Source organism: Poecilia mexicana, unplaced genomic scaffold (assembly GCF_051168715.1).
Source record: "Poecilia mexicana isolate PSO_F unplaced genomic scaffold, ASM5116871v1 scaffold_9, whole genome shotgun sequence".
In the NCBI taxonomy this organism is placed as follows: Eukaryota; Metazoa; Chordata; class Actinopteri; order Cyprinodontiformes; family Poeciliidae; genus Poecilia; species Poecilia mexicana.
Window position 1 is genome coordinate 1,171,439 of NW_028263378.1, and position 12,814 is coordinate 1,184,252.

The 12,814-nt window shown below is 38.8% G+C and overlaps 1 protein-coding gene across 1 annotated transcript; it reads right to left on the minus strand.

Annotated features, from left to right (window-relative positions):
• Positions 1–4,368: 4,368 nt before the first annotated feature.
• LOC106904303 (neoverrucotoxin subunit alpha-like) lies at positions 4,369–11,076 on the minus strand. The gene is made up of 4 exons (XM_088008580.1): positions 10,980–11,076; positions 10,751–10,850; positions 6,708–8,186; positions 4,369–6,549 (listed from the first exon to the last, which is right to left on the minus strand). Exons 2-4 carry the CDS (start codon positions 10,839–10,841, stop codon positions 6,008–6,010), a joined length of 2,112 nt encoding a protein of 703 aa, XP_087864706.1. The 5' UTR covers positions 10,842–10,850; positions 10,980–11,076; the 3' UTR covers positions 4,369–6,007.
• Between the last annotated feature and the right edge of the window lie 1,738 nt (positions 11,077–12,814).

Genomic DNA, 12,814 nt, shown 5'->3' on the forward strand with positions numbered 1-12,814 from the left:
ATGGAGCAGATCCTTCCTCTGGTTTCTTTTAACTCCATTTCAGGAGTTTTTGTTGTTGATGTGGCAAAATTAGAACAATCCAGATTCTAAGGATCCTTTTTTATTTTTAAACATTGTTTTATAATCCAGTGGGCCAGTTTGTCATGTCTTGTTGTAGTAACCCCCAAACGCCAGCAGGTGGCAGGATCATATGGGGATTTGGAGTCTGAATAATGTGGCGCCTCAACCTGCTATGAAAAATGTTTAGTTTTTATCAGGAAGTGATTTTCTCCCAAATCTATGCTTTTTATAGAAAGTGACATATTTGCTGATATTTCCTAAATATTTTCCAGTTTTTCTTGTTTCTTCAGTCGAGTTGCAGAGGAAGACAAAGCCGCTCCGCTCCGCCGCCTCATGACTCAGGTTCCATGTTTCATTGATCAGAAGATGTTAGTATCAGTTCATAAAACAAAAGAATGAAAGTAAATAAATAGAAAAACTACAAACTGTTTTTTGTGAAAGTGAATTATCCTCATTAACTGAATAATCTAAAGATCATCACTAATAAATACTGATTAAAACTGAAAAGGTGATTGACAGTATTTTTATTTTCCTTTGACTTGATTTCAGAGCCACAAAGACTCATCAGACAGATGGTGGTAGTTTAGTAGTTTAGTAGTTTAGTAGTTTAGTGGTTTAGTAGTTTGGTAGTTTAGTAGTTTGGTAGTTTAGTCCTGAAGTCAGAAAGTTGATGTACATTTATTCCTAAATTACTAATCTGGGCATAAAGTGTCACTGGGTGAATTAAAGAGGCTGTTAGTAAATAATATTATCTATATAGTTTAATAAAGCTTCACTATGAAGTTTTCACTGATCTCATATGAATCCAATCAATTTACGGTTTTATTCTGAAACTTTTGGATAATTTAACATCCTCTCCATGTTTGGTTCTGGTTCTGGATGCAGAATCAGAACCAGAATCAGAACCAGAACCAGAACCAGAACCTGATCCAACAGCAGCAGATCTTTAAAGTTTTGTGCTGCTGAGCTGCTCAGTGGTTTATAATCTGTAAATGTTCTGATTGGTCAACAACAGATCAGCTTCCCTGGACTGTTAGTTTTTCTTACTGCACAGGATTCAGAAATGATGCGTTCAGGGTCGGTGGAAAACCTCGACCAAAAGTCAAGATGCTGTATTTCCAACTCATCTGGTAATTCTCAGATGTCCCAGCTTTTGACCAGCTTTGAACGCATCATTCCCTCTAATCACTCGCTCTCTCCTTCACTACAACCCCAATATAACAGATTAATTATTAATCTTCAGCCCATTATTCTTGCATCAAACCTGCATAGTTTAGTTTAAATCAGGTGGCTCCATGTAGTTTGATCTCCAGATTGATGCACAGAATCTTCTGCTGTTATTTCAGCTTTTAACTGTCAGAAACTGCAATGAGTCAACGTTGCTTTTATATTTCAGAAATGTAAATGTCAGTAAAAATTCAGCTGTACAGTGCAGATAAAGCAGAAACTTATATTGTAATTTGATTATTTGGAATTTAAATGTTTAGTTTGGTTGCAGCTTCTTCAGCCTCATGTTGGTATTTTCTGTAAAAAGGTAAATTGATCATTTGTGAAGTGAGAAACCAAATCAAACTCAACACAGTCGGATGCTATGAGACTAGATTTAACCTTTAACCTCCAACCAGGAAACATCCAGGGAATATTTACAGAGGAGAGTCGACCTGAAACACTTTAACATTCAGAAACCTTGTTCTTTCTGACCAGCTGGAATCATTTCCTCTTATGTGGATGAAAATCAGCTCACTTGTCATGAACTGGGTTGTGGTGTTGAGGATTTAGACGTTGCCACGATGATTTTTAATGAAGGTCTAGAACAGAGGAGCCAAACTCCAGCCCTCTGCTGTCCTGCAGGCTTTAGATGAGCCTCAGGTAGAAAACACTGGAATGAAACGGCTTCATTTCCTCCTCCTGGTGCAGATCAGGCCTCCAGAGCCTTGATGACCTCATGATTCTGTTCAGGTGGTTCAGGACAGCGACCCTGCAGGAGTTTGACACCTGTGGTCTTGAAGTTCATAGAAACCAGGAAGCACAGGTGATGAAGAAAAAAACAGACTTTGGTAGATAAAGGGACGACAAACGACTGGGATCAGGCGGGACACAAGAGACACATTAAATACATGAGGGATAAATCAGGGACACAAGAGACACAGGTGGGATCAACCAACAACACTAAACACTAAACTAACTAGGAAACACACAAAACCCCAAATCAACTCATCACTGAAGGTTTGATTCTGAATGTTTTAACCTTCCAGTAGGAAAAATCTTTTCTGTCAGGAATGAGGTTCCTTTGGTTGGAGAAACAGGAAGTTTGATCCAGGATCAATAAACTCTTTAGATCTCAGTGACAAAGTTCAGAAAATGAAAAGTTACATTTCTGTTTAACTTTGATTATTGGAAGAGAAATATTGAACTCCAACACTGACATGTAAGGTTTATTAAAGGGAAAATTAATGATGGTGATTCCCTGAAGGAAATAAATCCAATTGGAAAATGGAGTAATTCAGCATTTTACATGATTTTAAACCTTTTAACTGTAATGAACTGAAACATGCTGCAGAATCCTTTTATGATCTATGGGCATATAGCTTCTCCACACTGAATGTCTGTTTTTGGTCCACATTTATCTGCTTCAACGTTTGGTCAGCAGCAGAAGGCGGCCATGGCTGACATGATGAACGATGAGGAGAACCGTCTGCATTGTGAACGGCACCAGAACTCCTTCAGGAGGAAGCAGCCATCAGCAGAGAGACGGCTCTGTATAAATCCAGAAAATGAAAGCATATGTAGTCTTATGCTATACATGCACCTTAAGACAGGATGCATTCTAACACCAAATAAAATCCCATAAACATGAGGGGATTTTCTGTCAAAACGTGATTAAGGCCCATTTCCTGCCCAGTGAAATGCAATTTCTGCTTGAACTGACAGTTAAACTCAAAGGGATTATTTCATATAGATATGAAATAATCTGTTGAATAAATAAATACTTCATTTCCCTTCTACATTTTCATTTATACTATTATAGGAACGTTAATGTTAACAAAAGTTGGCCTGTCAGAATCTGAGCACCTGACTGTAGTTTTTTCTGACAGGTTATTTCAGATTCACTGTAAATGTGTCTTAAAATGTAAACATGCTGAACTTTGGTTGGGACGGCTCGCAGTGAGCAGAGGGAAACTTCACTTATTTTTAAATCTAAAACTTAACAGTTTCAATTTTAAAGTTTTGTAAAATGATTTACTTTTTCTTTATTTTAAAACCTTTTTATGCCAGTTTTCTTTTTCCTTTAGGGAATCCTGTTCATTTATTTAATGTTTCCTTTAATAAACCACAGATATCAGAGTTATATTCTGAATATTCCTCTCCTATTGTCACAACATGGTGGCAGCTTCAACATATTCAACAAAAAATATTTTCTATAAAATTGTAGCTTTAAGCTAGGTTAGCATTGCTTTATTTTTATAATTTCAAAATAATTTTGTGTCATAGCAGTCAGTAATTTGCACAGCACTATAAAATATTAACAGTTGTGGTTTCTTACATGGACTGACATGATGACCCAGGAGAGGCGATGCTCTGTCAGAAACTCCCTGGTCCAGCCAGCCGAGTGGGAGGAGCTTCATAAAGTGAGAGCAAGCATCTCCATGGCAACCTGGATGGTTGCCATGGAGATGACAGGATTTCACAAAGATGCATGAAAGAATCAAGGCAAAACTGCAGGTTTGTTTTGATGAGGGAACAACAACATGATGTAAAGATACAAAACCAGACAAAGATTTGGCAAACGACATGATTCAAAGTTGTGACATTTTAACTACTTTCATCTTTAAGTGGATCTGGGAAATTAAAAATTAAAATTCTAAGTTACAAGTCAGTTAAGTTTACAGTAATCACAATTTATAATTGTTAGGATCTAAAAGTTTAAGCTACAAACTAAAATTGAATAAGAGAAATTTCAGACTCAGTTTGTTCAACATAAAATGTTGATATTTTCATGTGAATTACAGACTTGGGACTGAAAGTTCCTACAAACTAACATTTTATCTTCACATCTTGGTTGAGTTACAAAAATATGGGAACCAGAGTTTGGCAAAAAAATTAAACTTAAATAGTTTAAGTCTTAAATTTAATGCTAAAGCTTGATGTCTTAAAATGTTAAGTTTTGCCCAACTATAAACCAAATCCATTCTAGGATTTGGTTTATATTAGATTATATTTATAATGTATTAGACCATATTACAATTTAACAATGAAATGCTGCTTTTAGACCCGACAGAATAATCAGTAAATAAACAGGAAACTGAGTTTAACCCAGGATTCAGCTTTATTGATGATTTCCACCAGGGGGCAGTGTTACAGAGAAATCAAGACTTCAGATCTGAAACATCAACAACGTCATCATTATTCCTCATTATTCCTCATTATTCCTCATTATGCCAACATCCTGACTGTAATGAGGAAAACCAGAGATGATCTGGACCCTCAGTCACCATTAAACAGACATCCTGAGTTTTTATTGTAAAAACAAAAATCACAGAAAAGATAAGAAGTTCAAATGATTATGATGAGAATGAAAACCTCAGAATTTCTCCAAAAATAAAAGATGCTAAATTAGACAAAACTTATCCTAAAGGTAATTCTTATATTCTTCAGTAATTAAAGCTGACAAAGTTATATAAAGTTAAAATGGTTGCTAGTTAACATGGAAGTTCAAACAAAGGATTTGAACTTTCAGTACATGATTTATTTTCACCAATAACTAAACTTTATTCCCTCCTCCACTAATAAAGTAGATCCCTGTTACCTGGCAGAAAATCCTCTAAATGATAAAAACATCAACATATTGTGTTTCATAAAAGCATTTAAAAGTCATAAAAATAACCACTTTCCATATAAGAGACAATAATAAGCAAATAAAACCTGTTAACCTGTGATGACCCTGAACATGTTTACATTTACATGATTTAAATCTCACTGAACACCTTTTGTTACAAATAATGGTTTGATCAAACATTCAATCAGTTATAATGTGGGATTCACACAGATGGTCACTTTCTCATTAAGTTAAAACTGAATTGTTTCTGATGGATTCCAGTCAAATCCTCCACCTGTCGCTTTGTGAGGATTGAACTAGAGCAGATTTCTGTCAGTCAGGTAAATACGAGTTTAGAGAGAGTTTCTGTAATCAGATTATTCAGCGTGTGAAAAATGTTTTCACTGTTAGGAAAAGTAGCAATAAGTTCAATAAAAAGCAGGATTAAAATGAAAGCGCTTCTTTAAATCTGTCAGTTTTTAGTAAATGAGGCTTCAGTTAAAGCAGAGATCTGGAATCTGGTCCTCAGGATCCTCTGCTGTAGGTTCACCTGACTGACCAACTGAAACTCTGACATGCTGAGGATGAAACATAATGACTGGAACCAGTTGGTCAGAGACCTGAGGACCAGGGTCAGCTGCAGCGTCCAGAGACTGTCGTCCAACTGGACCTGTGAGTTTTACTGAAAGAAACCAAAACCATCTACACTTTAAATTCATTTAAAACTAAAACATCATCATGAGATCATAACTGAGGCGTAAAATCTGGGTTTTACTGTAAGGTGGAGAAGCTCAGGTCTTTTAGATGCATTTTTCCTCCAACAGACCAGAACCAAACGGCCCTCTGGTTCCCTCTGCAGCAGAGCTGGTTCTGATCGGCTCATTGGATCCGGTTCTGTTAGAGCAGAGATGCATCTAAAAGTTACAGCAATGTGAGGTTTAGAGCCACAAGGTGGAAACCCTGAAGACAGAGTTTATCCTGAGTTTATCTCTGATTTCTATACAGCAGATCAGTTTTTACTCCAACACCATAAAAACCTTTTGCTCTGTTTGGACCCTGCTAACATTTTAAATGTCTTCACTTCCAGCCAGTCTCATCTGCCTGAATCCCACATTTTCACTCTGTCTGTTTCTACATTGGACTGAAGGAAGCGAAGTTGGATATGTGATAAGCATAAAGCCCCGGGTGCAGCGGCTCAGTGAATTTGGCCCTGAAGGTGTACATGTGAGTCAGAGCGTCAGAGGAGACCTGGTAGAAGGACAGAGAGCCGCCCGGCCAGTCCAGGTACACCCCCACCCTGCTGCAGCCGCCAGCAGGGACAGAGGTGCTCCAGATCTTACCGTTGTGCCAAGCGCTGAGCTCATTATTATGAACACCAAAGTACCAGGATGCAGGATTCTCTCCAAAGCTGCTCACAACATCCTTTCCTTTCTTTTGCATGCTATTGTATACAAGAGCGACCCCGGCCTTATTGGGATGTCCGGTGCTCCACTCAACCTCAAAGTAACGGCGCCCTGCCAGCGCCAGCTCAGACAGACCCTGGGTGAAAACATCAAATCTCTGGGGATTATCAGGATATGCCTGCTCGGGCCCACATGTCGCCTTCCTGTTGCCATCAGACAGGTTCAACCAGCCGTTACATGTTTTTGGATCCAAGGTCAGGCTGCAGTGATCTGTTGGTGAAAACAATAATCAGTTACTTTTCCTCACATCTCCTCCAGATTAAACAGAACCACATGATTTCATATCTAATATGGATCTGATTTAACAACATCTTGGAGTTTGTTAGAGACTGTTGAATAAAATCTGCTGGTATCTGAAGAAGCCTTACACCAAGCCAGGTCTCTTCGGTCTAACGGAGCCGTCACATCAGGAACGTCGGGCCGTGAGAAGTCTTGGGTTTTCAGACTCCCATCCCTGAACTGGTAGACGGTTCCTCCGGTGAACCTTTTGTTTGGCAGAGCAGCTGCCAGGAACCGAAACCTGCGGCTGCCCTTCAGCTGTTTGGCCGCTGAAGTGAACTCTCTGGCTTTTTTCCTCATGTTGGCCACGACTTCGTCTGAAAAGAACCACTGGTCCTTACTGGGCGGAGCGACGCTGGGTGGAGGTTTGGTTTGTTTGCTCACATAGCTGGTCATCTGGTCCAGGAAGGGGTCGTCGGTTTCCACAGAGGAGAAGACAAAGCAGAAGAGATCGGCTACGCCTGCAGCTAGAGCCTGTCGGTCCAAACTGTTCTCATCTGGAACGGTCGGGATTCCCTCCATGATGTCCAGGCAGGACATGATGATGTTGATTTCTCTCTCTGCATTATCCAACCAGGCGTCTAAGGTTGTGTGATTGAATGGAGACTTCTCCTGCTCATCAAAGAGCTTTTCCACACATCTTTCATCTTCTTTCCCTTCCCGGATGAGAGGAATCTTCTCCTGCATGGCCCGACTCAGGTTGGACGTGTAGTCTTTACAGTTATCTTCAAAAACCTTCAGCTTTTTTCTAATTTGTGGAAAACTTTCCACCACTTTCTCTTCCTGAGCCTCTCTGCATCTCCTTTCCATCTCTTTTATACTTTCCAGAGAATTACAGAATTTCCTGACCAGACCAGAGGAGATGTTTTCCTTCAGCTCAGCTCCAGTAACGCCCAGGTCCTCCAGAGGAGTCAGCCACACTTTGACAGGAACTGAGTTCTTCTTAGTTTCTCCGAGGAGCTCTGGAAGCTTGGAGAAGGTCGTCACCGCATCTTCAAACGTGGTCGGGTTCTTCTCCAGAATAAAGTCACCGTAAAATTTACAGGTGAACTTGTTGATTGCTTCTCTTTCTTCTTTGGTCAGCTTCATTTCTGCTCTGGCCTCAAGATTAAAGGAGGGAATTTTGTTGACCGCAGCAAACATTTTGGCCTGAACGGTCTCAACGCTGCTCGACTCCAACTTCTCACTGTCGAACACAAAGAAAGCATTGGCCCCATAGAGGATGCCTGTGACCACATGTGTTGCATCACTTTTCTCAACAAGATCTTTGTCCTGAAGCTTCACAGCTTGGAAAAGTGAGAGATTCAGCCGGTCATAAAAAGTTGTGGCTTTGTACTGGAAGGTGACTCTGCTCTGGTTCTTGAGCTTCTTGTTGTCATTCAGAAAACCAGCAGATCCCCCGACCTCAACGAGGCCCCCCAGGAAACTGGCTTTGAGAGACACATTCACATCCAGCAGAGACGACTTGGACTCAAAGGAGTCAGAGGTGCTGATTTCATAGGAGCTGCTGGGATGAACCTGACTGCTGAGGTACGAGCTGATAGTTTCTCTTTCCCACAGAGTGAAACCTGTAAAAAGAGAAATTTCATTTTCATTATAAATATACAGCACTGCATGAAAGCTTGTGAACATTGTTTTCGAAAGAAAAATTATAATAATCATGTGAAATGAACATCCAAAGCTCAAACTGTAAAGCAGACCCACCAAATAAGGAACACAAAGAAAAGAAAGATACATATTTTCATAATTTATTCAATAAAAGTATTTTATCTGTCAAAAACAGAAAATCTGCCAAGGAGGCCCCTTGCACAACGACATGTACAGGAACATCTGTGCAGAATATGGACTGGAAGCCCCGAGATACTGGAGGAGAACCTGAAGCTCCCAGGCCTCTGGTAGAGGACCCGAGCTCAGAGGATGAAAGAGAGAGAGAGAGAGAGAGAGAGAGAGAGAGAGAGAGAGAGAGAGAGAGAAGGGAATTTATAGACAGACAGGGGAGTAGGAACGAGTCTGTCATTGGGAGACGCATGTCAGAAACCTGACAGATCAGTAAAAGGCTTGAGCAGAAATGTCAAACTATTGGGCCGTCAACACATCAGTAACACGTTACTCTAATCTGACCTCTTGTTTCAGTAACAGTAATCTAACATGTTACTATTTACAATCCAATAATCAGATTAAAGTTATGCATAGCATAATGACTGTCATTCCAGGATGAACAGTCACTTCAGCATTTGCCTCACAACTAGCAAGATAAATACTCTGGTAGCTCAGACTGGCTGCCAGAGTATGTAGCTTGATGTGAATATTTAAGTGAACTTATGATTGTAAAGTAGACTTAGCTTGTAAATACAATACCTTGTCACCAAATATATCTACTCAAGTTCATGTAAATACACCACTTGTTCAGTGACTGTGTGATGAAGTTTAACTTATATAATCATATTCCTCTTCCGTTAAGTAATTTATAACAGAAATAATCCTCCCATTTCCTGTATCACTTGTAAAAATGAAAATAATACATACACAAATATATACATCTACCTGCACATATACATATATAATATTTACCTATTTACACACACATACACAGACCTACATCTAATTGCCCAAGTCATCCTCAGTGCTTTAATTCCCAGTTAAATTCATCATCCCTGTTCATCCCTGAACCTTTGAATAATAACCATCTTCAGGCTTTTCTTAAAACACCTCATGCTTGGACTTTGCTTCAACTCTTTAGTGAGTTTATTCCAAATATTCACACCAATAACCGAGATACTCATTATTTTCTTGTCATCGTTGTTCAAACATTTAAAGTTGAGGTTTTCTCTATAGTCAGATCCCCCCGCTCTATAAGTAAACAATAAGTAAACCATTTTTGAATATTTTCTGGTAATTGTTTGTTTCTACCTTTGTACATAAACGGTGCAGTTTGAAACTTTACCAAATCTGGGTGTTTCAGGAGGAAAGAATCTATAAACCAGAAAGTGTGCATTTCCTGCAAAAGTCCAAGTGTGAATGCTGAATGCTTTTGGTGGAAACGGCAAAGCTTTTGAAGCCGAGATGCTAAATGCTAATGCTAGCATCCTGGCTGCTACTGGCATGTTGAATCACAGTAACATAATCCATGCAATGTGGAAAAACCAGGTAAAAACTAAAATTAGATAAAAAGCTAACAGTGTTAATATGAAGAGACTCACCTGTCCTTTCTGTCTCCAGGGTGTTTGGACAAAAACAGACATTATCTACAGGTTCTGTTGGAGGCCACTGAAACCGTTTATGGGTTTTTATGGTGTTTCATTATGGTGTAACGATAAAACATAAAATGTTTATAAAAACATTTTATGTTAAAAAAAGTGGGAATGTTGGTATTTAGTAAAAGGTATTTTCTTTAAATAGGTGAATTTTGTGATTTAAAAGATGTTTTGGTCCATCACAGCTGGGACTATTTAAAGTTTCACCTGTGAAATTGTTCTTGATGCTGAGAGAAGAACAAACTCCTGATGTTTCTGTTTTATCCTGCCTCCACTTTTCCTCCTCACTGTAAATCCAGCCTGTAAAGAAGCTTTGTCACATGTTGTAATTACAAAAAATGTTTTTTTATTTGTATTATTCTTACCTGAATGAAACACCTTTAAAAACTGTCATTGTTTCAACTGTGTTACTTTAAGATTCTTTCGTTTTATTTCTTCTTCTGTGGTTTTGTCTTTAATTGTTTGCACCTTTAAACTCCCCTTTTGTCATGTTGTCCTGTTATTTTTTGTCTACATACATCCAGTTTATTTATAGATTTATTAAGTTGTTTTATCATCACTACAGTAATAAATAAATCTATTCCACAATGTGAATAATTAAGTGAACTTATGATTGTAAAGTAGATTAAACTTCAGTTTTGCTATGTATTTTTACGCAGGTCTGGAGCAGGGAGCTGATAACATGTTTTCTATTTGTTGTTGTCAGAAATAAACTGAAAACCAGAAACTCCAGAGGAATCCCATGTCACAGCCTGAGTTTTAAATAAAACCAGGCCAATCCAGAAAGGATTACACTTGCATTGACTGTTTGCCAATTAATAACTTTTATGAAAGTGGCTTTATTTCTCTGTGTAGGCATATTGTTAGATGTAATTTACCCGTCATCAGTTGGTCTCTGCGAGTGTCGTACAGCATGCCTAAGGCGAAAGGCCGACCCAAAGCCGCCACCTGCATTTCATCTGAGGACATGTTTTCAGCCTGAGGCAGCAGAGAGACAGGAAATAACATTAAGATGAATTACATAGAAATATCTGGTAGAAAGAAAAGAACATTAATAACATATCAATACTGCATCACTGAGAGCCTCTGAGGAAATGATCTGATTACCTGATGAAGGTTGATGGATCAGTTAAAATCTTTCTGACTGCTGAGACTTTCTGACTCCTCGTCTCCTTTTATCCTCATAACTCCTCCCACCGAACCAGCAGGAACTCCTTCTATGGGAAACACCTGAAGGATCATGGCTTATTGGTGAGCCATTCAGGTGGACCCTTACTTTGAAGGATTCACCTTATCTGCTAAAGATAAGATTCTTTAGCAGCTTATCTTTAGCTGCTAAAGAATCCAAAATAAGGTGTAGTGGTGATTGTTTGTCAAACCAAACATCCAACAAAGTTCCAATAAGCCACTGAGACACTGAGGTCAAGTATTTCAACGCAGGCAAAGAAGGTTCAGGATCCAACTTGTAACTTGTTCTTCATGATTTATTTTGATATCTTTGCAAAACAAAACAATTACAGAGTTCAAACTTCCTTTTGTTTTCTCTGCTTCCTCCTTGCACTGGTAAAAACCACAGGCCCCTAACCCAAATGCCTGCTGGTCCTTTACCAGGCCCCTACATTTATAGAAAGTGGACCAACCCACATCACTTCCTGTTTACTTAAAAAATATCAATAAGAAAAATAATAAAACAAAAAATAAATGAAATCAATAATTATTAACTTACAAATAAGTTCTGTAAATAATACAAAAAATATACATTTAAGAACAAACTAACAAAATTCAAATGGATAAAGAATATAAACAATAAATAGCTCCAACATAAGGATTTACCTTATCAGCTAAAGATAAGCTTCTTTAGAAGCTTATCAGCTGTTGTCTTTAGCAGCAGATAAGCTGCTAATGAATGTATTAGTAATCAATGTGCGGAGTAACACATTCATTAAAGTTGCCTTTATAAATATGCCTTAGGGAGGAACCATTTTTAGTCTAAAAAGACTAACAGACACTGATAAAACAACAGCACATCTTTAAATGTTGTTGTTGCTCAACACCTTCTCTCTGCTTCCCCCTCTGAGAGGAGATGTGCTGCCAGCTCTCCGTCTAACATTGAGTTTCCTAAATCTGCAGGGATTTACCTGTCCAGACCTGTTACAGCTGCTGTCGAGAATCCATCCAATGTCCCTCCTTCACCTTTAGCCAGACTGAGCAGCCTGCAGCTCCACACCTGCTAACGGTCGCTCCTTCTCTTTATTACAACTCGCACTTGTTACTGAACCAGGTTGGTTTTAGTTTTGGCTAAAAGCAACCTATAAAACATTTTCCACTTTCTCCTCCCAGAATCAAACTTCATAGCTGCTTTATGACCATCAAAGAACTTTAATGTGACTCATTAACTGAATGTCCACAACATCTTTTAGATTTTCTTAATGCTAATTATTTTATTAGTAAGGCAGTTTTGCAAAGGTCAGTACAGCTTAAATCAGTAGCAGAAATAATCAAATAAGTAAAATCAATAATCTAGCCTATCTTTCCCTAATGCTGACACTGTGAACTGACTGTTCCTTCCACCCTTGGGAGAAATGGCTCTCAAGGGAAAGAGCCTGATGACCTCAGTGTAGATAGAGCTCTCCATCTGTTTTATTGTTTATCTCTCCTCACTCTTGTTTTCCCAAATAAAAGGCTCCAGCAGAGAGAGAGCAGAACGCTCTGTGAACGACTAGGAGGAGCAGTTTGCTGAAGCTTCTCCTTTTGCAAAAGTTCAACCATAAAATTCATGTACGTTGTCTGTGGTTCTTTTATGTAGGTTCAGATCAATAGGTTTATCCACCCTGCAGATGCATTTTCTAGCTTTGTTGCTGTGCCTCTCACTGGCCGACTGCTTGGACAGATGATCTCATGTCCATCACCGTCTTGGAGACCTGATGACCTGATGTCTGTTC